We start from the raw sequence: 26,490 nt of genomic DNA on the forward strand, positions 1-26,490 counted from the left end.
TATTGTAGTTGAAGTTCTCCTCCACTTCCCACACCTCCGCCTATAACCTTGACGAAGGTGAAGCCAGAGAAACACATAGGGTAGAAAGAGAGAAAAGTACAGACAGGACGGCTCCTGTAGAACATAAATGCTGGACTGGATCATTTGGGAGGAATGGTCCAGAAAGGACTACAACTCCCAGGATGCTGCGCGGTTGAGTAATCGTCACAACTGCAGGCGGGGATACCGTTGATTGGCAACATATTCGCCAATCACTACCGGGATATCCGGGCAAAACAGGCCAATGAAACAGGAGGAGGGATGTTGATTGACAGCCCAGACGGAGACGGTTGGAAGTTGGTTCAGGCTGAAGATGGCGCGGAAGCCGGAGCTGTTGATGAAGTACCTGACTGAAGTGGAAGAGCTGGCGGAGAGTTTGTTGGCCGATAAACAGCAGGTACACTGCTGGATTGCGTTTCGGGTTAGGCTGATTTGGATCCTAGGCCCTTGATGCCCGTGCCCATACTGCGCTTACTGCTGGACCAAGTGTCCCCTACTGGGCACAGGGCCGTCTCCAAATGTGTTTGTGTTCAATGTCAGCCTACCCAGGATAGATATAGACCGGGTCAGCTGCAGGGTCAGAAATCTCCGAGCATTGTTGTCTTCAAATTCCAGACAGCAGCTTCGACTTGTACCAGCGTGACATTGCTCTATTCAGTACCAACTGCCTTGGGAGTTATTGGAGTAATAGACCGAGTAATGGCTTGTGCTGTAAACTCTACGAACCACTTATTATTCATTACTTCAAAAGCCAGCTGTCATAATGTGGTCGAAATACCTTTGCTGTTCTATCTAGCCTAATGATATATTAAAGGTTCAATTTGCTCTGCTGACCTGCAGGAAATTGGATGTTCAGGCTGGGCTGGGATGTCTCTGTCTTACAGGTAGAATGTAAGGAATTTATATTGCCATCCCTTGCCATTCAGAGCCATTTAGGAGAATGTGAGGACTGCAGATGCTGGGGATCAGAGCTGAAAATGTGTTGCTGGAAAAGTGCAGCAGGTCAGGCAGCATCCAAGGAGCAGGAGAATTGACATTTCAGGCATGAGCACTTCTTCAGGAATGAGCCATTTACATGGCCATTTCCAAGTTATTCAGAGTGAATTTACATTATCATCCCCTATGCAGAAACCAGTAGAAAACTTCAGTTGGAATTTTGACTACTCGCTACATTTGAAAAATGGTTCACAACAGATTTGACCATTAAGGGATGATTTATGTTATATTGTTTCTGGAAATGATGTCACTGCATTGTGTCTTGAATGGTATGTAACTGTGGGGTTGTCTTGTGGGCATTACTGACTATGATGTAAAGATTTTGTATAAAGGAAGAACTATTCTTTTGTTCAGAGAGATCATTTGACATGGTTTCGCAAGCCTTGCGAAATGCATTAAAGGGTTTTTCCAGAAAGCTTGTATTGTACTGTGCTTAATAAATTTCGGTTGTTCACAGAAATTAGCATACTGCAGTTGCATCAAGTGTGTACGAATCACAGGAAAAAAGAACCTATGTGTATCTTGCCATGGGGAAAGGGATCCTCACAATTAAATTAACTCTTAAATCCCTGAACATCTACCTCTGCCTGTCTGGTCACCGTAATGCTTCAGTCACCCCCTTCATCTCTAGCTTTTGTGCCCTTGGCCCCATTAAAATCATTACTCTGTCTAATCCTGGCCACATGCTTGGCACAGCTCTCATCTCTGTTTCCTAATCTGAAGTGCAAAGGGACTTAGGAGTCCAAGTTCAAGATTCTCTGAAGGTTATCATGCAGGTTCAATTTGCAGTTAGGAAGGCTAATGCAATGCTAGCATTTAGTATAGTATATACTAATTTATTATTACTTGTATTTAGGGAAATAATGAAAAGTGTTTAATTTTCCATACTCTGATGCCATTTTAATTACAAATTTAAAAATATACAATAGAAAATACACAAAAGAAATAATTAAGACAAATCAAAGATGCACCGTTTCTCTAGGTTATTACACTAATGGAGGTATCAGCATAAAAGGGCCATTAACTGGACTTTGAGAAATATTTCTCATCAGAAAAGCATAATGCATTGGATAACAGGAAGAGCCTTGATTAATTTCTACTCTTCCCTAAATGAGGGGCTCGTGATTGTAGTTGCAAGTCTGTCTACTTCCAGAAGAGCAGAGATGCATTGTTGAGGCTGTATAAGGCCATAGTCGGACCATATTTGCAATATTGTGAACAGTTTTGGGCCGCTTAGCTAAGGAAGCATGTGCTGACATCGGAAGTGTCCGGAGGAAGTTTCTGAGAGTGATCCCAGGGATGAAGGGCTTGTTATTATGAGGTGTGGTTGAGGACACTGCTCTGAACTTAATGGAGTTTAGAAGGATGAAGGGTGGAACTCACTGAAACTTAGAGGATGCTGAGAAGTCTGGATAGAGTGGATGTGGAGAAGATGTTTCCACTAGTAAGAACAGACTAGAATTTGAGGCCACAATCTCAGATTAAAGGGACAACTCTTTATAACTGAAATGAGGAGGAATTTCTGCAGTCAAGGTTTATTAATCTGTGGAACTCATTGCTGCAAAAAGCTGTGATGGCCAAATCATGGAGTGTATTTAAGATTAGTTCTTGATTGGTAAGGGGATCAAGAGTTATAGAGAGAAAGCAGGAGAATGAGTTGAGAAACGTATCAGCCATGATCAAATGGTGGACCAGACTCAGTAGGTTGCTGCACCTTATGGTCTGAGGCATGAGTACTATGGCTGAAACCTTGTTGAGTCATTTACCACTAGATTGAGCTGGACCAGATATCTCATTCTGCTGTTTTCAGAAAGCTGCTTACTCCAGGGTAATCTTGGAGCTAATAGATAACTCCCAGCTACTTTTCTCTACTGTAAACTGTTTCCTTAGCTTTCAACTGCAATGACTGTGACAAATTTATGGATTTTTCAACATTAAGATTGAGATCATTTGATTACCTGCCTCTGCCACTTTTTTCTCTTTTGGGAAAAACTGCAACATATGCAGCCTATTCTCAAGCCCTGAATTTGCTTCCTTCCCAGTTTTTCTCCTGTCTCCCATCATGGCCTCTCCAAGCTCAACTTGTCCATGAGACTAACTTCTTGAACAATTCCAACTGAACTGTTGCACCTTCTTCCTTACCCATGTTAGCTAAGATTGTTTACAGTTTTCTCCCTTGACGTCCAGTCTTTCAAATCTGTCATCACCAAGACAAATCTGCTTGATCTGTCCTTCAGTTTCTCCTATTATTCATTTACATACTTGGCCTCATGACATCATCCAAAAACACATCAGCTTTCACATGTACATATATTGTCAATCTTTCCTCCATTTCAATCTCTTTCAAGCTTAGGCTGCAGCTAAATTATCAGAATGCTTGCTTGAAATTTTTTCCCAATTAAATACTGCAAAGACTGAAATCATTGGTTTTGGTTCTTTCCATAAACTGCTCCTTTGATGTGATACCCATAGCTGTCCCTGTTGCCTTCAAATGAACAGGACTGTTTAATTGATTTGGCCATATATGAGTATTCAACCACACACCTATTTCATCATTAAGGCTGTCTATTTCCACCTCAATAATTTCATTCCTATCTTAGCTCATCTGCTGTTGAAATCCTCATCCTGGTCAGCCTCCCATATTCTGGTAAACTTGAGGTCACGGAAAATTCCATTGCAGATATCTAACTATCACCATTCGCCCATCATCCCTGAGCTTACTGAACAGCATTGCTTCTTTGTTAAGCATTTCCTCTTTTTTTTTCACAAAAAAAAAATCCATCCTCGATTATAAGTGGGAAAACAGAGGACTGGGAAGCTTTTAAAGAACAACAGAGGATTACTAAGAAGGAAATACGCAGAGAAAAAATCAGGTACGAAGGTAAACTGGCCAATAATATAAAGGAGGATAGGAAAAGCTTTTTTTAGGTATGTGAAAGGCAAAAAAATGGTTAAGACTAAAATTGGGCCCTTGAAGACAGAAACAGGGGAATATATTACGGGGAACAAAGAAATGGCAGAAGAATTGAATTGGTACTTCAGATCTGTGTTCACTGGGGAAGACACAAACAATCTCCCTGAGATAACAGTGGCTGAAAGACCTGAACTGAAGGGAATTTATATTTGCCAGGAATTGGTGTTGGAGAGACTGTTGGGTCTGAAGGTTGATAAGTCCCTGGGGCCTGATGGTCTACATCCTAGGGTACTGAAGGAGGTGGCTCGAGAAATCGTGGATGTGTTGGTGATTATTTTCTAGAGTTCGATAGATTCAAGATCAGTTCTTGCGGATTGGAGGGTGGCTAATGTTGTACCACTTTTTAAGAAAGGTGGGAGAGAGAAAGCAGGAAATTGTAGACCAGTTAGTCTGACCTCAGTGGTGGGAAAGATGCTGGAGTCTATTATAAAGGATGAAATTATGACACATCTGGATAGTAGTAACAGGATAGGTCAGAGTCAGTATGGATTTATGAAGGGAAAATCATGCTTGACTAATCTTCTGGAATATTTTGAGGATGTAACTCTGAAGATGGACAAGGGAGATCCAGTAGATGTAGTGTACCTGGACTTTCAGAAAGCTTTTGATAAAGTCCCACATAGGAGGTTAGTGAGCAAAATTAGGATGCATGGTATTGTGGGCAAAGTCCTAACTTGGATTGAAAGTTGGTTGGCTGATGGGAAACAAAGAGTAGTGATAAACGGCTCCATTTCGGAATGGCAGGCAGTGACCAGTGGGGTACCGCAGGGATCAGTACTGGGACCGCAGCTTTTTACAATAGATGTTAATGATATAGAAGATAGTATTAGTAATAACATTAGCAAATTTGCTGATGATACTAAGCTTGGTGGCAGGGTGAAATGTGATGAGGATGTTAGGAGATTACAGGGTGACCTGGACAAGTTAGGTGAGTGGTCAGATGCATGCAGATGCAGTTTAATGTGGATAAATGTATGGTTATCCACTTTGGTGGCAAGAACAGGAAGGCAGATTACTACCTAAATGGAATCAATTTAGGTAAAGGGGCAGTACAGAAAGATCTGGATGTTCTTGTACACCAGTTAATGAAGGTAAGCATGCAGGTACAGCAGGTAGTGAAGAAGGCTAATAGCATGCTGGCCTTCATAACAAGAGGGATTGAGTATAGAAGCAAAGAGGTTCTTCTGCAACTGTACAGGGCCCTGGTGAGACCACACCTGGAGTACTGTGTGCAGTTCTGGTCTCCAAATTTGAGGAAAGACATTCTGGCTATTGAGGGAATGCAGCGTAGGTTCACGAGGTCAATTCCTGGAATGGCAGGATTACCTTACACTGAAAGACTGGAACGACTGGGCATGTATATCCTTGAGTTTAGAAGACTGAGAGGGGATCTGATTGAGACATATAAGATTATTAAAGGATTGGAGACTCTGGAGGCAGGAAACATGTTTCCGCTGATGGGTGAGTGCCGAACCAGAGGACACAGCTTAAAAATACGGGGTAGACCTTTTAGGACAGAGATGAGGAGAAACTTCTTCACCCAGAGAGTGGTAGGTGTGTGGAATACTCTGCCCCAGAGGGCAGTGGAGGCCCAGTCTCTGGATTCATTTAAGAAAGAGTTGGCTAGAGCTCTCAAGGATAGTGGAATCGAGGGTTATGGAGATAAGGAAAGAACAGGATACTGATTAAGGATGATCAGCCATGTTCATATTGAATGGTGGTGCAGGCTCGAAGGGCAGAATGGCCTACTCCTGTACCTATTGTCTACTGTCTATAAATCCTTCTTTGGCCTCACTCCTCCTTAACTTTGAATCTTTTCCAGCCATATAATCCTATGAGATATCTGCATTGTTCTCATTCTGACCTCCTTGAGCATTCTAAATTTTAATAGCTCCACTTTGGTTATTGTGCTTTCAGTTTCCTCCTATGCCTCTCTACCTTATTTTCCTCCTTTTAAATCCTCTCAAACATCTGGTCATTTTCCCTAATATCTTCCAATGTGACATTTGTTTCATAATGCCTCTGGTGAGATTTGGGACATCTTATTACCGTGAAGGTATTATATTAATATTTGTTATTGTGTAAACACTATGGAGACTATAGATAATCTAAAGAAATTGCAAATACATTTAGTTCGAGTTATATTTTAGGAGAAAAACCTGATAAATGTTTCTTCAATAAAGCTTTGATTTCAAGGGTTATAAATGGATTCCTTCATGCTAAGCCTTAATTTCCATTTCAAATATAGTTAGTAGTTATTTGCACATTAGATCTCTGAGCCACACATTATTTACAGATTATGTTGTCCAGCTTCTCACCAGAGCTGAAAACGATGATTGAGCACTTAAGCAAAGTGGATAATGCGGATCCTGAGATTTAGTATATCTGGTCTTCTGGAAGGCATTTGATAAGGTGCTACACAAATTCACAATGTTGGATCATATAAGATTAGGGGTAATTTATGAGCTTGGACCAGTGACTGGTTGATGGACAGAAGACAGTCAGGATAAATGTTTATTTTTTCTGGATGGCAAGAAGTAACTAGTGGGATACCATAGGCTTCGGTCTTTGGGCCCCATCTATTTACGATCTACATTAACAACTTGGATACAGGGATAGAAGGCTTTATAGCCAAGTTTGCTCTGACAGCCAATGACACATAAAATAGGCACGTTTGTAAATTGCAATGAGGAAATAACCTTACACATGGATATATACAGGTTCGGAGAGTGTGCCAAAATGTGGTAGATGAAGTTTAACGTGGGTAAGTGTGAGGTCATGCATTTTGGTTGGAAAAATGTGAAGGTGACCTATTATCTAAATGGGGAGAGACTTCAGGGTGCTCCGGTGCAGAGGGATTGGGGTGTTCTTGTTCATGAGTCACAGAAAACTAGCAGGCAGGTACAGCAAATAATAAAGAAAACAAAGAGGATGTTGTTTTTATAGCTAAAGGAATAAAATATATAGGTAAGGAAGGATTTTTGCAACATTGCAAGGCACTGGTGAGACCACACCTGGAGTATTCTGCAGTTTTGGTCCCCTTATTTGAGGAAATATGTAATGGCATTGGAGGTAGTTCATAGAGTCATAGAGGTGTACAGCACAGAAATGGACCCTTCGGTCCAACCCGTCCATGCCGACCAGATATCCCAACCCAATATAGTCCAACCAGCCAGCACCCGGCCCATATCCCTGCAAACCCTTCCTATTCATATACCTATCCAAATGCCTTTTAAATGTTGCCATAGTACCAGCCTCCACCACTTCCTCTGGCAGCTCATTCCATACACGTACCACCCTCTGCATGAAAAAGTTACCCCTTAGATCTCTTTTACATCTTTCCCCTCTCACCCTAAACCTATGCCCGCTAGTTCTGGACTCCCCCCACCCCAGGGAAAAAACTTTGTCTATTTATCCTATCCATGCCCTTCATAATTTTGTAAACCTCTATAAGGTCACCCCTCAGCCTCCGACGCTCCAAGGAGAACAGCCCCAGCCTGTTCAGCCTCTCCCTATAGCTCAAATCCTCCAACCCTGGCAACATCCTGGTAAATCTTTTCTGAACCCTTTCAAGTTTCACAACATCTTTCCGATAGGAAGGAGACCAGAATTGCACACAATATTCAAACAGTGGCCTAACCAATGTCGTGTACAGCTGCAACATACCTCCCAACTCCTGTACTCAATACTCTGACCAATAAAGGAAAACATACCAAATGCCTTCTTCACTATCCTATCTACCTGTGACTCCACTTCCAAGGAGCTGTGACCCTGTACTCCAAGGTCTCTTTGTTCAGCAGCACACCCTGGGACCTTACCATTAAGTGTATAAGTCCTGCTAAGATTTGCTTTCCCAAAATGCAGCACCTCTCATTTATCTGAATTAAACTCCATCTGCCACTTCTCAACCCATTGGCCCATCTGATCAAGATCCTGTTGTAATCTGAGGTAACCTTCTTTGCTGTCTACTACACCTAAAATTTTGGTGTCATCTGCAAATTTACTAACTATACCTGTTATGCTCACATCCAAATCATTTTTGTAAATGACGAAAAGTAGTGGACCCAGCACCGATCCTTATGGCACTACACTGGTCATAGGCCTCCAGACTGAAAAACAACCCTCCACCACCACCCTCTGTCTTCTACCTTTGAGCCAGTTCTGTATCCAAATGGCTAGTTCTCCCTGTATTCCGTGAGTAACCTTGCTAACCAGTCTCTCATGGGGAACCATGTCGAATGCCTTATTAAAGTCGATATAAATCACATCTAACGCTCTGCCCTCATCAATCCTCTTTGTTACCTCTTCAAAAAAACTCAATCAAGTTTGTGAGACATGATTTCCCACACAGAAAGCCATGTTGACTATTCCTAATCAGTCCTTGCCTTTCCAAATACATATACATCCTGTCCCTCAGGCTCACTGGTCTATAGTTCCCTGACTTGTCCTTACCACCCTTCTTAAACAGTGGCACCACGTTAGCCAACCTCCAGTCTTCCGGCACCTCACCTGTGACTATCGATGATACAAATATCTCCGCAAGAAGTCCAGCAATCACTTCCCTAGCATTCCACAGAGTTCTAGGGTACACCTGATCAGGTTCTGGGGATTTATCCACCTTTATGCATTTCAAGACTTCCTCCTCTGTAATCTGAACATTTTTCAAGATGTCACCATCTATTTTTCTACATTCTGTATCTTCCACGTCCTTTTCCACAGTAAATACTGATGAAAAATACTCATTTAGTATCTCCCCCTTTTCTGCGGGTCCTCACAAAGGCAGCCTTGCTGATCTTTGAGGGGCCCTATTCTCTCCCTAGTTACCCTTTTGTCTTTAATGTATTTATAAAAACCCTTTGGATTCTCCTTAATTCTATTTGCCAAAGTTATCTCATGTCCCTTTTTTGCCCTCCTGATTTCCCTCTTAAGTATACTCCTACTTCCTTTATACTCTTCTAAGGATTCACTCGATCGATCCTATCTATACCTGACATATACTTCCTTCTTTTTCTTAACCAAACCCTCAATTTCTTTAAGAAAAAAGTGAGGACTGCAGATGCTGGAGATCAGAGCTGAAAATGTGTTGTTGGAAAAGCGCAGCAGGTCAGGCAGCATCCAAGGAGCAGGAGAATCGATGTTTCGGGCATGAGTCCTTCTTCAGGAAAGGGCTCAATTTCTTTAGTCATCCAGCATTCCCTATACCTACCAGCCTTTCCTTTCACAGGAATATACTTTCTCTGGATTCTCGTTATCTCGTATCTGAAGGCTTCCCATTTTCCAGCTGTCCTTTTACCTGCGAACATCTGTCCTCAATCAATTTTTGGAAGTTTTTGCCTAATGCCGTCAAAATTGGCTTTTCTCCAATTTAGAACTTCAACTTTTAGATCTGGTCTATCCTTTTCCATCATTATTTTAAATCTAATAGAATTATGGTAGCTGGCCCCAAAGTGCTCCCCCACTGACACCTCAGTCACCCGCCCTGCCTTATTTCCCAAGAGTAGGTCAAGTTTTTCACCTTCTCTAGTAGGTACATCCACATACTGCATCAGAAAATTTCTTGTACACACTTAACAAATTCCTGTCCATCTAAACCCTTAATAATATGGCAGTCCCAGTCTATGTTTGGAAAGTTAAAATCCCTTACCTTAACCACCCTATTATTTTTACAGATAGCTGAGATCTCCTTACAAGTTTGTTTCTCAATTTCCCTCTGACTATTAGGGGGTCTATAATACAATCCCAATAAGGTGATCATCCCTTTCTTATTTCTCAGTTCCACCCAAATAACTTCCCTGGATGTATTTCCGGGAATATCCTCCCTCAGTACAGTTGTAATGCTATCCCTTAACAAAAATGCCACTGCCCCTCCTCTCTTGCCTCCCTTTCTATCCTTCCTGTAGCATTTGTATCCTGGAACATTAAGCTGCCAGTCCTGCCATCCCTGAGCCATGTTTCTGTAATTGCTATGATATCCCATTCCCATGTTCCTAACCATGCTCTGTTTTCATCTGTCTTCCCTGTTAGGCCTCTTTCATTGAAATAAATGCAGTTTAATTTATTAATCCTACCTTGTCCCTGCCTGCCCTGACTGACTCGCTTCTGTTCTCAACTGTACCAGTCTCAGATTGATCTCTTTCCTCACTATCTCCCTGGGTCCCAGCCCCCCTCATCTTAGGAGTTTAAATCCTCCCGAGCAGCTCTAGCAAATCTCCCTGCCAGTATATTAGTCCTCTTCCAATTTAGGTGCAATCCGTCCTTGTTGTACAGGTCACTTCTACCCCAAAAGAGATTCCAATGATCTAAAAATGTGGATCCTTCTCCTATACACCAGCTCCTTAGCCATGCATTTATCTGCTATATCCTCCTATTCCTGCCCTCACTAGCTCATAAAACTGGGAGTAATCCATATCTTACTACTCTCGAGGATCTCCTTTTAAAATTTCTGCCTAACTCTCTGTAATCTCTCTTCAGAATCTCAACCTTTTCCCTTCCTTTGTTGTTGGTTCCAATGTGGACAATGACCTCCTGCTGGCCCCTCTCCCCCTTGAGAACATTCTGCACCCTCTCTGAGACATCCTTGATCCTGGCACCAGGGAAGCAACACACCATTCTGATTTTTTGCTGCTGGCCACAGAAACGTCTGTACCTCGGACTGGAGAGTCCCCTAACGCAGTTGATCTCTTGGAACCCAACATACCTCTCATTACGTTACAGCCAGTCTCAGTACCAGAAATTGGCTGTTCATGCTATGTTCCCCTGAGAATCCATCACCCCCTACATTTTCCAAAACAGCATACTTGTTTGAAATGGGTATAGTCACAGAAGGCCCCTGCACTAGCTGCCTACTTCTCTTACCTTTCCTGGAGTTAACCCACCTGTATGACTGTATCTGCGATTTTTTTTTTTGTTTGTTTTCTTTTCCCCCTTCCTATAACTGCCATCCATCACATACCGTTGCTGTTTCAAGTTCCTCATTGCCTCTAACTGTCTCTCCAACTGATCCATTCGATCTGATAGGATTCGCAACCAACAGCATTATTGCAGATATAATCCACAGTAACCTGTAAAGTCTCATTAAACTCCCAGATCTGACAAGAAGTGCATATCACTCTACTAAAGGCCTTTTTTTGTTTTGCTCCTTCACAATTTACAGACCCAGAAAATAACACCATCTTATTCTTCTACAAAACTCTGCTCCAGGTTATCTGTTCACTTATCTGTTTCTGTGCTGTGACTTGGCCCAAATAGTTCCTCCAAGATTTGTTGTGAATTTCACTGTTGATTTTTCCAGACACACTCCGATGTCCAGCGATACATGAATTCAAACAGCAAAGGCATTAACTGTGCAGGTTCAGTGTAGTGTCAGTTCCTTTCTGTCTCTCCTGCACTGAACTCACCATGTGCTTCTTTTGTCTGTTCTGCTCCCTTTTAAAACTGCTGTTGTTTTGACTTTTTTTAACTTTGTTTTGGAACTTTGGAAAAAAAAATGTAACAGCATATGAAACAGTAATTGCTGCTCCTGGAATTTGAAGAAATCACCTCCAACGCCTAAAATACCTCAAAAAAGGAACCACTGTTACAGCCAGAAATTTTTCCCATCCTCTACCTTGGATTCAGAGGAGGTTCACCAGATTGATCCCAGAGATGAGAGGTTTGTCTTATGAAGAGAGATTGAATGATTTAGGTCTATACTCTCCTGGAATTTAGAACAATGAGGGGAGATCAAATTGAGGGACTCAAAATAATAAAAGATTAGATTCCCTACAGTGTGGAAACAGGGCCTTTGGCTCAACCAGTCCACACCGACCCCCCAAAGAGTAACCCACTCAGACCCAGTTTCCCTCTGATTAATGCACCTAACACTATGGGTAATTTAGCATGGTCAATTCACCTGACCTGCACATCTTTGGACTGTGGAAGAAAACTGGAGCACCCGGAGGAAACCCACGCAGACACTGGGAGAATGTGCAAACTCCACACAGACAGTCGCCCGAGGCTGGAATCAAACCTGAGACCCTGGTGCTGAGACAGCAGTGCTAACCGCTGAGCCACTGTGCCATCCATATGGATAAGGATAAAATAGATCTGGAGCAGACATCTGTGGGGCATTCTAGGACGAGTGGTCGTAGTCCTAGAATAAGGAGTAGCAAACTTAAAACAGAGTTGAGGGGAAACTACTTCTTCCAAAGGTGATTCTGTGGAATTCACTACCCCAAAGTGTGATGGATGCTGGGACAGCGAGTAAATTTTAAGGAGTTAGACAGATTTTAATTGTAAAGTGTTCAAAGGTTATATGGAGAAGGCAGGAACATAGGGTGAGGAGCATATCAGCTATGATTGAATGACTGAGCAGACTCTATCGGCCGAATCGCCTAATTCTGCTCTTCTAGCTTGTGAATTTATAATCTGCAGAGATAGCAGAACTCTGAGAGATCCATCTGTCAAGTTGGATTCAGATTGCTTGGTGCTCCTTGTTGGTAGGAGGAAGCTTTCTGGCAGGCCGGCCAGTACGCCTGGCATTTTGATGTACACTTTCCTTTATGCTGCCCCCTTTTGACTTCTGTGTGGAACTGATTTGTGACCTTTCCTCCTTCTGAAATTGTTCCACCTTGATGAATTAACCCTGTTCAAGGGTTTGCTGTGATTTCATTCTCTTTGACCATTGTTCTAGTCTCCCCTATGTCCTCTAAGTCCTAAGTAAACCAACCATCATCCTTCTTTTGCTGTTCTATCCCCATTCCCACACCCAAAGAAACAATGATATTAAAGCTGATTCAGATCCACTTGTTGAGTGCAGACATTTGATTTTCAGGTGAGATCCATTCTCGTTGAGTGTTTCTTATTCCCTGTCCTTATTTTCCAATTTTTTTAAAGCTACCCTTGTATTCCAATGCCTTGCTCATAATTCATCTAGTGTTAATGATCTCCTCCAGTTCAAGCATTTCTTCGTTGTTTTGGGATTTCTGCTGGTCTTACAGACCCTTAGGAATGCATATTTCGGTCATTACTCCAGATGCGATTTAAAACCCTGTTACCCTCAAAGTGAGTTTGTCTGCCCTACCCAATCCCTTCCTACATAGACAGTGTATCCTATGAATGCCACCTTGAAGTGGCACACAGAACAGAAACAAAGCTGACACCACTCGTAAGCAATATAAAGATGTTGAATAAGTAATGTTTTATGCAGTTTCAATATAACCTTGTACCTTGACTAAAGAAGGCCACATGCCTTCCTGTCCACCTAAGGTATTAAGCCATCTTCAAATTGGATCTGAAATAGACTATTTAGATCAAATTGATGTATGATAAAACCTAGTTTATAGTTGTGAATAGAGAGTGACTGACTGCTGTAACATGTGAACACTTAAATTTATTGTATGTATGACCAAGAAGATGACAGAGGATAGACCATTTGGAGTGTGGACCTTTTGTTCATTAAGCAATTCCGGTTACAGTTCGGTGAAATATTTTCTTGTGCACATATATAGCAAACTTTGTACAATATTCAAACACTTAATTGGACAATTAAGTAATCAAGTTAAAGAAATCAGTTTGCTTTCTGAAATTGGTACCAAGGGGTACAAAGGACATGGGTAAAATGAATTGTACCTGAACCTCTGTATTTTCATCTGGTGGTTTTCAGATCGTTGACCTTGATTTGAAGAGAAATCAGAACCGTGAAGCACTGAGGGCCCTATGTAAGAACACAGAGAAGTCTGGTACGAATATCTTTTACTATTCACTAAACTAAAGACTGAAAGAATGGTAGTAGTGAGGCTTGTCTGTCAGATTTGAGAGTGGGAAAGCATCATTTAATGATGAAAGCCTTATTTAACTATATTTTTAAATTTCTGAATGTGGGAAGGCTAGCATTTATTGTGCATTCCTAGTTGGATCTCTCGAAGTTGGTGAGCCACCTTCTTGACCAGGTGGAGGTACTCCATCTCGAAAAACCATAAAATGATCCAACATAAAAGGAGGTCATACAACCCATTGTTCTTTTGGTGGTTCTTTGGAAGAGCTATCCAGTTAGTTTTACTCCCCAGAGCCCTGTAAGTTTATTTTGTCTCTACAACTATTTATCAAATTTTCAATTCGTGTGGATTTTTTTCTTCCGCTGGAAGCAGTTTCCCTTTATTTACTCCATCCAAACTCTTCGTGCATTCAAATTCATGAAATCAGCTTTTCTCCTTGACCTTAAAAAGCTTGTAGGGACAACAGAATAAAGGTTTGGAAGCTTGTGGCCACAGCTTCCACAATATCCAGTTCTAAACTTCCCTCAGTAACCTAGAATCATCCTACCTGCACCAGATGACCTTTAAAACATTTTGCTGCCAGTGCTTTTTTGACTCTCCCTTGACTATTATCCTGTCCCAATTTATCTACTCCACTTCCACTAAAGAAGTCTTGCTCAAATGCAATGACCATCTCCAATAACAGATAATCTAACCATCACCCCTTGACATTCACTGAATCTTCCACTATTGTTTTGAATGTGTGGTAGTACTGTACCTTTGAGAGTTGAAAAGCTAGCAAGGACTGCCTGACATAGCGCACAATGTTCTAAACAAGGTAACAATGTAACACTTAGTCGAAACTAATAGCACAGGTATGTTGCTGTGAAACACAAAAACAAATTCAAATTCAGCCAATCAGTTAAAATTATGCCCAAGATGCCAGAATCCAATCAAATTTGAATTTAGTATTTTGATAATATTAAAACCAATGAAACAATCCGATGTTTTGGGGTATAAAACCGGACATTTTGAACAGTTAGGGGGAGAACTGCCAAGCCACCAAGAAGTGCAGACTGCCAGCAGAACAGCTCTCTGAAAGGTACCTATCTATAAAACGTTTGCGCAGCAGAACATTGAAAAGACGACAGAGGAAAATCTGCAAAGGAAGATACAGAAAGAAGATTTGACAGCTGACTGGTTTTGAAAGTTAATTTTTTTGTAAATCTTAATCAGGATTTTTTTTATTGGACCAGTATTGTGGAATGGGAGCTAAAAGATAGGTTTAACAAAAGGAGTTGTTGGTTTTGATATTCTCTGTTGGACTTAAAGTTGTTAATTTTTACTTTAAATAGTGACCTCTGGGATAAATCTTTGCCTCTCTAATTTTAACAGATTACGGCACGAGGTGAGTCTCTTCTGTATTGCTGGTTTAAATTAGCAGAGGGGTTTACCCTGTGTCATAACATTATCAATGTCCTTAGATTTATCATTGATTGGAAATTCAATTGGACTTGCCACATAAACACTTTGGCTACAAGAGCAGATCACAAAGGTTAAGAATATTGATGGGAGTAACTCCCCAAAGCCTGTCCATCTATAAGACACAAATGAGGAGTGTGATGAAATACTCCCCACTTATCTCGATGGACGCAGCTTCAACAACATTCAAAAAATTTGACACTATCCAGGACAAAGCAGCCCATTTGATGGGCACCACATCCACAAACATCCATTTACTCCACCACCAACGTTCAGTAGTAGCAAGTGTGTATTATCTACAGGATGCACTGCAGAAATTCACCAAGGACCCATAGCCAACACATTTCCAAACCTACAACCACTTCCATCTAGAAGGACTAGGACAACAGATACATGAGAATAAAATCACCTGCAAGTATCCCTGCAAGCCACTCTCAATCCTGATTTGGAAATATATTGCCATTTCTTCATTGTGACTGGGTCAGAGTTCTGGAATTCCCTCCCTAACAGCATTGTAAGTCAACCCACAACAGGTGGACTGCAGTGGTCCAAGAAAACCGCTCACCACCACCTTCTCAAGGGCAACTCAGGATGGGCAATAAATGATGGCCAGTCATTGATGACCATGTACCACAAATGACTCTAATAAAACTATTTTGACAACTTTGGTGAATATGGATGTAGAGTTCTCAATTAGTATTTCAGCCAAGTCTGCGCTCTCCAGTAAAATCCCTTTTTTAGGTTCCTCATTAACCTTATCCAGGATTTGACTATATCTTTCATATTCATCTGCAATCTCTTTTTCTATTGCCTTCCAACCTCTACCTTAAGACTGCCTACAAGATCAGGTCAGAAGCTTTGAATTCTGAGGAGTAATTTGCCTTCTGTTTCCTAAAAGAGATCTGTTGCTCTTGATCTCACACATCCATAGAAAATATCTACAAGGTACAAGTCAAGAATGTGATGGAATACTGCCTGGATGAATACAGATCCAAAAACACTGATGTTCAAAACCACATGGAATAAAGCAGCCCAGCACTTTATCCACCATTTTCAATATTTACTGTTCACCATTGATGCACAATAATAGCTGTGTGTACTATCTACATACACTGAAGTTCACCAAGTCATCTCCAATAGCATTTGCAAACTTGTGAACTCGACCTCCTAGACGGACATGGGTAGCATGATCAGATAACCATGACTTGCAAGATCCACTCTAAGCACTGATTAGAACTAAATTACAGTTCCTTTACTGTTGCCCTGGAACCTACTTCCTAACAGCACTGTGGATGTTCGTATATCCCAAAGATTGCAGGGGCTCCTCGCCATATTCTCAAAAGTTATTAAGATGAGTAGTGAATGCTGACTTAGCCAGTGTTGCTCACATCCCATGAGCAAATGAGACAAACATCCAGGAAATTTTATCTTTGGAGGTTATTCTTCTCCAATTCCCCTGAGAATGTAGCTGATACGTAAATATCTTTTTTTAAAGGTTTCCATTGCTTATTTCTTGTTTCACCCACAAATTTTTTATTCTAAACCTCTTTAATGAGATCGCTTCAATTCTTACTGAAATTTGCATTACATTTTTCCTTGACGTTTTCCCTACCTGTTCTAATTGTGTTCACTGTTTTCTAAGGCTTTTCTGTTGATGTATGCTCCACTTGCCTTGCTTTACCCAAGTGGTGATTCTTTCAAGTGTTAATCCAGGTGATGAGTGTGAGGGGTGTAGTCGGTGAAATGCAATCCAGATTATTGTAATAGAATCATAGATTCCCAGTGTGGAAAGAGGCCATTCGGCCTACCAAGTCTGCAGTGACCCTCCAAAGAGCATCTCAACCTGATCCACCACCCTACCCTATCCCCATATCCCTGCATTTGCCATGGCTAATCCATCTAGCCTACACATCCATGGACACTATGTATAGTTTAGCATGGCCAATCCGCCTAGCCTGCCAATCTTTGAACTGCGGGAGGAAACCCACACTGACACGGAACATGCAAACTCCACACAGTCACCAGAAGACTGGAATCACACCCAGGTCCCTGGCACTGAGGTGCAACAGTGACAGCCACTGAGCCACCGTGCTGCCCATAAAAACACCCCAGATTAGACTTGAACCCACAACTCCTAGTTTAGGATCCCCATGCCTTATAAATTAGGCCATGTTGTCATGTTGTATCCCAGTGGTGCATGCGTGGTCTAAATTTAACTTCTAGACATTTAGAATACCTTGTGTTGGTTTGTCACTACCAATCCATCTTTTAGTATTAACTGATCAACCTACACCATGGGAGGGATGGCCCAATAATGCTTTATGCATAAGGTAGACTCTGGATTAAACAACAATGTTTATTACAAAGTACTGAAAAGATAATTATATCATATGTACAATATATGATTGTCAGACCATATCTGAGGAAGGAGCTGAGCTCAGAAAGCTTGCAATTTCAAATAAACCTGTTGAACCATAACCTGGAATCATTTGATTTTTGACCTTGTCCACCCCAGTCCTACTCCAACATCTCCACATCATGATTGTTTCTTGTGAGACATCAGTCTCAACTTAAGAATAAATGCATATTACTACTTTAGCTTCATGCTGTTAATATGAAAATAATTGTTTAGGAACCCTCTATAACTCTGAACTCATAGGAGACTTACAACTCTGGTTAGCTCCTCTCAGAATCAGTCCTAAGGAGATACTAACCTCCTTATACAACACTGACCCTTGTAGGTATTGGATACTAATCAGGAGCGGAATCTCTGAATTATTTTCTTTTCAATCTAGCAGGAGATCTGAATACCCATGCTCATTATGGTTCTAATTAGTCATTTAACAAACTCACATTTGAACTTGAATCTTGGTCTCTGTGAGGATCTCTGTCAATAGTAACAGGATTTCCTTTTTCCCCCTGAAATTTTAAAAAGTGCATCTTTAAAGATTTGTTTAAAATGCTGGTATTCTTTTTCTGAAGCTATCTTCTGGTTATTCCTATGGACTGGTAGCAGTCTATTCAGCAGTGAATGCTGTTGACCAGTGTTCACAATACGCAATTTCCAGCAGATGTCACTAGATGGTCTATAGCAGCTTGTTGGCTGTAACTTCTCCCCACTGACTTAAAGCACTGAGACATATTGCATGGATAGAATTTGCTGATTTATCAAATACAAGAAAATTATCAAGGTGCTTCTTGTAATATTGTATTTATAGTTTGGAATTGTTACCTTTTTTGTTTCTCATTTTAGTACAGAAATATTGCCTTCAGGTTTTACATAAGACCATAAGATATACAAAGAGAATTAGGTAATTTGACCCATTAAGTCTCCTCCACCATTCAATCATGGCTGATATGTTTTTTAACCCTGTGTTGCTGCCTTCTTCCTGTACTCCTTGATCCCCTTACCAATCAAGAACCTAACTATTTATGTTAAATACACTCCATGACTTGGCCTCCACAGCCTGCTACGGCAATGAGTTTCACAAATTCAGTGCCCTCCAACTGAAGAAATTCCTTCTCATTTCAGTTTTAGTGTTGTCCCTACACTCACTGAGGCTGTGTCCTTGGATCCTAGGCCCTCCTAGTAATGAAACCTCTCCATGTCCATTCTATCCGTGGGCGGCACGGTGGCACAGTGGTTAGCACTGCTGCCTCACAGTGCCAGAGACCCGGGTTCAATTCACGCCTCAGGCGACTGACTGTGTGGAGTTTGCAAGTTCTCCCCGTGTCTGCGTGGGTTTCCTCCGGGTGCTCCGGTTTCCTCCCACAGTCCAAAGATGTGCAGGTCAGGTGAATTGGCCATGCTAAATTGCCCGTAGTGTTAGGTATAGGGGTAAATGTAGGGGTATGGGTGGGTTGCGCTTCGGCGGGGCGGTGTGGACTTGTTGGGCCAAAGGGCCTGTTTCTACACAGTAATGTACTCTAATCTAATCTAATCTAATCTATCCAGGCCTCTGGGTATTGTGTGAGTTGCAATGAGACACCCCCTCAACCGTCAACCCCACCTCCCCCAAATCCCATCAAAACTCCAACAAATACAGATTGAGTTCTCAATTTCTCCTTATATGACAAACCCTTCATCCCCAGATCATTCCTGTAAACCGCATTTGGACCCTCTCTACCGCCAGCACATCCTTCTTTAGATACAGGCCAAAACTGCTCTCAAAATTCCAAATACGGTCTGACCAGAGTCTTTTACAGCTTCCGCTGTACTTCTCTGCTCTTGTATTCAAGCCCTCTTGAAGTGAATGCAAACATTGCGTTTGCTCTCCTAACTACAAATTGAAACTGCAGGTTAAGCCTAAAATAAGGCTCCCAAATCCCTTTTTGTGCTTCAGATTTCCAAAGCCATTTCTCGTTTAGATAATAGTCTATGCTTCCTACCTTGCACTTTCCCACATTTGTATTCCATCTGTCACTTCCTTGCCCACTCTCCCAGACTGTCAGAGTCCTTCTACAGCCTTCTAGCTCCCTCAACACTACCTGTCCCTCCATCTATCTTTGTGTGATTTGCAAACTCACAACGATGCTCTCATTTGCTTCATCCAGATCATTAATGTATATTGTGAGTAGTTGTAGTCTGAACACTGACCCCTGCAGAATTTCATTCATCACCAGCTGCCATCATGAAAAGACCCCGTTATCCCCACTCTCTGCTTTCTGCCAGTCAGCCAATCTTCTATCCATTGCCAGTTACTTTCTCCTAATTCCATGGGCTCTCATCTTATTTAGCAGCTTCCTGTGTGGTATCTCGTCAAAAGCCTTCTGGCAATCCAAATAGATCACATCCACTGGCTCTCCTTTGTCTAACTTGCTCGTTTCCACCTCAAAGAATTCCAGTGGATATGAAGTCATGCTGTCTCAGCACTATTGTACCATGCACTTCCAAATATTCCACAATCTCAACCTTAAGAATGGACTCTAAAATCATACCAATGACTGAGGTCAGGCTAACTGGTCTGTAGTTTCCTGTCTTCTGCCTTCCTCTCCTCTTAAGCAGGGGTGTTACATTAGCCAGTTTCCAGTTCTCAGGACCTTCCTTGTTTCCGGTGATTCCTGAAAAATCACCGCCAATCCATCTACAATCTCTTCAAGTTTCTCCTTCATAACCCTGATGTGTAGTCCATCTGGTCTGGGTTATTCTTCTACCTTCAGACATTTTAGTTCCCCCAGCACCTTCTCCTTCATGATTGCCACTAGTCTCACCTCTGCCCCGAAACTTTCTTGAAGTTTCTGGTATGCTACTGATACTTTTCACTGTGAAAACTGATGCAAAGTATCATTCAGTTCCTCCACCGTTTCTTTGTTCCCCATCACTACTTCTGTTTTCTCATTTTCCAATGGCCCAATGTCGATTCGTGTCTCCCTTTCAATTTTTAGATATTTTTAAAAAACTCATGATTTTTTTTATATTACTAGCTAGTTTACTTTCCTATTTCATCTTCTCTACTCTACTGCTTTCTTAGTTATCCTCTTTTTTTTAAAGCCATCCCAATCCTCTAATCAACTCTGGACCAGCTCCTCCCTCATGTCTTTTTGTAGCTACCTTTACTCAATTCCCCCTTTTCCCAGGGTTGGGGGAATCAAGGTCTAGAGGACATCAGTTTAAGTTAAAGAATAAAAGGGAACCTGAGGGGCAAATTTTTTTTACACAAGAGGGTGGTATGCATATGGAATGAGCTACCAGCAGAAATGTTTGAAGCGTGTACATTAAGAGCATTTAAAAGGTATTTGGACGAATACATGGATAGGAAAGGTTTAGAAGGATATGGGCCAAGTGCAGGGAAATGGGGTTAGCATGGATGGACATTTTGGTTGACATGGACCAGTTTGGGCCAAAGGGCCTGTCTCCGTGCTGTAAGACTCTCTGATTCAGTAACGATACTGTTACATTTGATTCTAACTTCTTCCCCTTAAATTGCAGGGTGAATTTTATAATCATATTATGCTCACTGTCCCCTATGATGTTCCTGCACATTAAGCTCCCTAATCAAGTCTGCTTCAATACACATCACCACATCTAGAATTGCCTGTTCCCTTGTGAGCTATACCTCAAGCTGCTGTAGAAAACCTTCTTGTAGACTGACTTTTCCAGTCCACTTTCTTATTGAAGTCCTCCATATTATTGTAACAGTGCCTTTATTAAATGGTTTTTCTATCTCCTGATTTACTTTCTTTACCACACCCTCACTACTGTTAGGAGGCCTGGACACAACTCCCATCATGGTTGTCTCTTTTCCTTTGTGGTCCTCAACATTCCCGCACGGATTCTATGCTTTCTGACTCTATATCACTACTTGCTATTTGTTTTCAATACTGCGTACGTGTTAAGTACAACACCCTCAGTACTGTGTTGACTGTTCCCACTTCTCATAGTTGTTTCCTGATCTGCTGTGCCTGAAGTTAGATTCTTGACCTTCTCCACACTCTTTCCTGTTACTTGTTGTGGAAATTTTAATAACCTCTGCTGAACCCTCCCCCACTTTAACCTTTTCCATAATTCTCCATGCAACTGAATTTATTTTTTAAAAGATTTGTCTTGGTCTTTTAGTTTGTAGCCTGTTTAAACGATTCTTGTATTTACCTTCTATCCGAAAGTAACCTATAATAGTCAAATTAGTAACTATCTCCAACCAATGGAATCTATGGTTTATTTCTGTCATTCTTTTGAATGGGTCCCTGATTCTGATCTTCAATTTATCCTGATTTTTAAAATAAAAATCTTACTAACTTTGAGCCAAAAGAAAGCAAACAAAACGCACCTTTTACTATTTGTACTGAATTCCACATTGCTTCAAATTCTCATATTGCTTCCAAATTCCCCAAATTATGTACTCACTCAGGCTGTGTCTCACGCCAGATGTGATCTCTCCTTTCTGACCATGTGAAACTTAGTCATGTTAGGTCATCAAAGCTCAAGACCACTTAGATTGCTAACTGCTGTCTCTCTTTTTTTGTCTCAGGTAATGTGATGGTTTGTTTTGGAAACATGTTTATCAAATTCCCCAATTCTAGAACTAGAGACATGATCCAGAAAGGTATGTGTTTGTGTACAAGTTATTTAACATGTTTGTGTTTGAGTGGGGCAACTATGCTAAATGATGGAGTCCAAATAATATTAAACCAACTGACAGCATTGTTTAAAAAATCCTCGTCTTTGGGAGAAAGAGGAGCTGAGCCCTTATTGAAGGATAAATTAGTTTCACATCAGAAAATTCAATGTGTTAAATTAGTCTTTGTGTTTGGATTACTACTAAATCAATTTTAGTGAAACAGATATTCAGTACTTTATTTTCTTTCTATGTTTTTGAGAAACGTGGTTCAAACATTCACTTTTTTTATTTTCTCTAACTGACTTGATGATGTAATATCTCCAAGTTTGCAGATGAGACAAAGCTGGGTGAACTATGAGGAGAATACAAAGATGCGTTGGTGTGATTTGGACAATTTGGAAGAGTGGGCATTTGCAAGACAAAGTATAATGTGGATAAATATGATGTCCACTTTACTCTTTTTCAATTTATTGCACCAATTGCTGAAAGGAAGCATGCACGTGCAGCAGGCAACAAACGAGGCAACTTAAATGTTGGCCTTCATAGTGAGAGGGTTTGATATATCTTCCTGCAACTGTGCAGGGCCTTGGTCAGACGACATCTGGAATACAGCATGTAGTTTTGGTGCCTTATCGGAAGAAGGATGCTTTCACTATAAAGGGAGTGCGGCAAAGGTTTATCAGACTGAATTCCTGGGACGGTGGGACTGACATTTTGAAGAGATGTTGAATTGGTTAGGATTGTGTTTGCTGGTGCTGTGAAGAATGAGGGAGGATCTTCTAGAAGCCTATAAAATTCTAACAGACTAGACAGGGTTAATGCAGGAAGGACGTTCCTGATGGCAGAGGAGACCAGAGGTTATAGTCTAAGGATCCACGTAAACCATGTAGGACTGAGATATGAAGAAAGTTCTTCACCCAAAGAGTAGTGAGGCTGCGAAATTCATTGCCACAAAAAGCAGTTGCAGCAAAAGCATATAATTTCAAGAAGGAATTGAATATAGCACTTGGGGCTAAAGGATGTTGTGTTGGATGATCAATCATGATCATGTTGAAAGGCAGAGCAAGCTCAAAGGACCGAATGGCCTACTTCGGCTCCTATTTCCTATGTCTCCGTTATTTTCTGCCCCACCATCTAAGATGAGATCAAGAACCCTTGAAAGCAGCTTCAGTTTAGTTCGATAATATGTTAAAAAACCCAAAAAATAAAAACAATTTTTGGTTAAAAGAACAAAATTCTAATCCTTAATTCTGCCTGTTAAGAGTACTGGGGTCATTAGTGAAATAGTTGAGACAATCAGATAGAGGCCTTTAAGGGATTCGACACAAGTACCCAAGAGAAGTCTGTACATACATGGGAAGAGGTCTTTACGTGGATCAGTTGGCACACATAGTTTATGGCTGTAACAGGTTGAGCTAAGCAAAAATAACATGGAACTAGGGAACTATATAATGGATCTCAATAAATGACGTTTTATCAACTTGTATAAGTGATAATTTGGTAATGAGTATTTACCTTGGTTTAACATGAACATTACTTTGATATTTCAGATCAAGAACAATTGGATAAAGAGATACATAAGCTTTATAAGCAGATGAAAGTGAAAGTTAATCGTTTGAATGAAGCTCAAGGTGACTTTTTAACCTGTTCCTTTAACTCTGTGTATGTGTTATGTATACCTACAATTGCCTATGGCCTTTGATCATTTCAACCCTGTTTTCTGATCTAATTGATTTTGTGGAATGATGGGGCACTGTAATTGATATTGTCCTGTGCGGCAGAGAGGGAATGAACCCTGTTGCTCCTCTTTTAACACTTATGCATGAAGGTGTTCAGCAAGGAACAGATTTTCCACAATGGCCTGTTTCGTTCAAAGTTGCTTAGTTCACCTACATTTCCATATAATTTCTCACACATTTGTAAGGTCAGACAATGCCTGAAATTTAAATAAAACTGTTTGATATAAGGATAGTCAATTGAAGCTGATCCCTCTGGTGCCCTAAATGTCGTTGTAAGTAGCTGTTTTTCAAGATGTGTTTCTAAAATTCTGCTAGACAGATTATTTCAATAATTACTGAAGTAAAGTAATAGTTCTTGATATCTCCTTTTAAATTTACATCCTTCCCTACTTTAATTTGCATGAATGTCCAAAGCTTATTGTATCTAAACTGTCATGAGTTTTTATTCCTCGCTTAAAATCCTCTAAACCAATTTCTTCTATTTACTAACTGTAGTTGAATACTTGGTAAATGGGTTTTTATATAGTCTCTTTACATTTGTACAGCTTGGGATAACTGTGTCTTAATTCTTTCCCGTTGGGACTAGTCTTTCTTGTCTCTGTTCTTTCCACTATTTAATCATAGGCTATTGATCAGTCCCAAGTGTGTGGTAAACTCACAGTATAATCTCTGGAGATCTGTTCTTGCTTACTTACATCAGAACCTGGTCTGCCAATGTGCCTTTTGAGAGGAAGAGAAAACGAATTTTAATCCTTGTCTTCAATCCATTTGTGGGCTCACCCCTCTTTATCCTTCATCTTCTTCAAATCTTTAACACATTTTATTTTTACCACTCCATTTCTGGCCTCTTACATATCCTCAATTTCCTTCCATACCATTAATGACCATGATGTTTCTTCAAAACTTTTGTCTTTGACCAGAGTTTTGGTCACTTGTCCAATTAGCTTTCATATAGCAAGGTGTCAAATTTTGTTTGATAATACTCCTGTTAAGTATCTTGGAACGCTTTATATTAGTAAAGATGCTCTACTAGAACAGTTGTATATTTTAAATATGGCTGACATCAAATAACTTGCTTGGGAGCTTACTTGAGGTCTTGCTCGGTAAAGATAGCGCATATCTGAGTCCTAGAAAGGTATGGAGAAAATGAGGACTGCAGATGCTGGAGATCAGAGTCAAAAAGTGTGGCACTGGAAAGGCACAGCAGGTCAGGTAACATCCGAGGAACAGGAGAATCGATGTTTTGGGAATTCCTGATGAAGGGCTTGTGCCCAAAATGTCAAATTTCCTGCTCCTTGGATGCTGCCTAACCTGCTGTGCTTTGCCAGTGCCACACTTTTCAATTTACTAAAAAGGTATGTCTAAGTACCTCTGTAATATCTGTGGTGATGGGGATACTGATGTCAATTGTTGCTGACGATTCTGATTATCTTACTACTTGTATTCCAGGAAAACCTGAACTTAAAGGATTCAATCTTTCCCCTTTAACCCAAGAAGAATTGAGCGCCATTGAGAAGACACTGAAGAGCTGAAAGTTGCTTATGACTTGTAAATTGGTGAGAACTGGGCAGAACTCCATATATTGGAGGAACAGCTACTTTGGAAAACATGGACAGCATGTTTGCAACTTGGGCCATAAAAGATGTGGGATTTTTTTTCCAACATTGCTCAAGTTCCAAGATTTACCAGATCGCTTTCAGTGGGATTATGATATCTGAAATCATTAATCCTTGAATTATTCAAGAAGAGTGTCATTTTATCCATGTCTATTGGTGGCCAACTTCCTCTCCTTTCTTCCCAGAATTTACCTGGGACTTGAACAGTTACAATAACTTGCCACAGCTGACTACTCGGCCAGTGTACTTTACAAATAAAATTGCTGGATTACTGAATTAAATGCTGATCCTTTTCATAACTATCTTTTTTTTTACATGCACTTGGTCTACAGAAAGTGGAGTCTTATTTGTGGCTTTATATAATAATTTGCAAATGTATAAACCATGTGTGACATTAATACTTGATCACTTATAGTTACAATTCTGACAATGGCAAAATAAGGCAGTGTTTCAGTTTTCTGAAATAAAAACGGAAAGAACTGCGGATGCTGTAAACAGAGACAAAAGTAGAAATTGCTGGAAAAGCTCAGAAGTATCTATGGAGAGAAATCAGAGTTAACATTTCGGGTCAAGTGACTCTCCGAATTCAGATGCTGCCAAACCAGCTGAGCTTTTCCAGCAGTTTCTGTTATTGTCTTTTAGTTTTCCTAATTGTTCTGGAAGAAGTAAAGTCTTTGACAAAAAAACTGGAACTCCCAGTTTCACTCCTTAAATTGTGATATCTTATCGAATCTTGGCTGACAGTGCAGAGATTTTAAATTTATTCCCAAAATATGGGCATCACTGACAAGTCTAGCATTTGTTGCCAAAATGTACCTGGTGGGTAATTAGGACTTGAATAGTTTACTGGGA

The 26,490-nt window shown here is 40.8% G+C and overlaps 1 protein-coding gene across 1 annotated transcript; it reads left to right on the top strand.

Moving 5' to 3' along the window:
- The first annotated feature begins 301 nt into the window (after positions 1-301).
- pdrg1 (p53 and DNA-damage regulated 1) lies at positions 302-25,925 on the top strand. Its single transcript, XM_043710136.2, has 5 exons — positions 302-436; positions 13,653-13,728; positions 22,194-22,268; positions 23,834-23,914; positions 25,472-25,925. The coding sequence occupies exons 1-5, from the start codon at positions 353-355 to the stop codon at positions 25,552-25,554; spliced, it is 399 nt and encodes a 132-aa protein (XP_043566071.2). The 5' UTR covers positions 302-352; the 3' UTR covers positions 25,555-25,925.
- The last annotated feature ends 565 nt before the right edge of the window (positions 25,926-26,490 follow it).

This window comes from Chiloscyllium plagiosum, unplaced genomic scaffold (assembly GCF_037043375.1).
Source record: "Chiloscyllium plagiosum isolate Xiang-an unplaced genomic scaffold, Cpla_swu_hap1 HiC_scaffold_15, whole genome shotgun sequence".
In the NCBI taxonomy this organism is placed as follows: Eukaryota; Metazoa; Chordata; class Chondrichthyes; order Orectolobiformes; family Hemiscylliidae; genus Chiloscyllium; species Chiloscyllium plagiosum.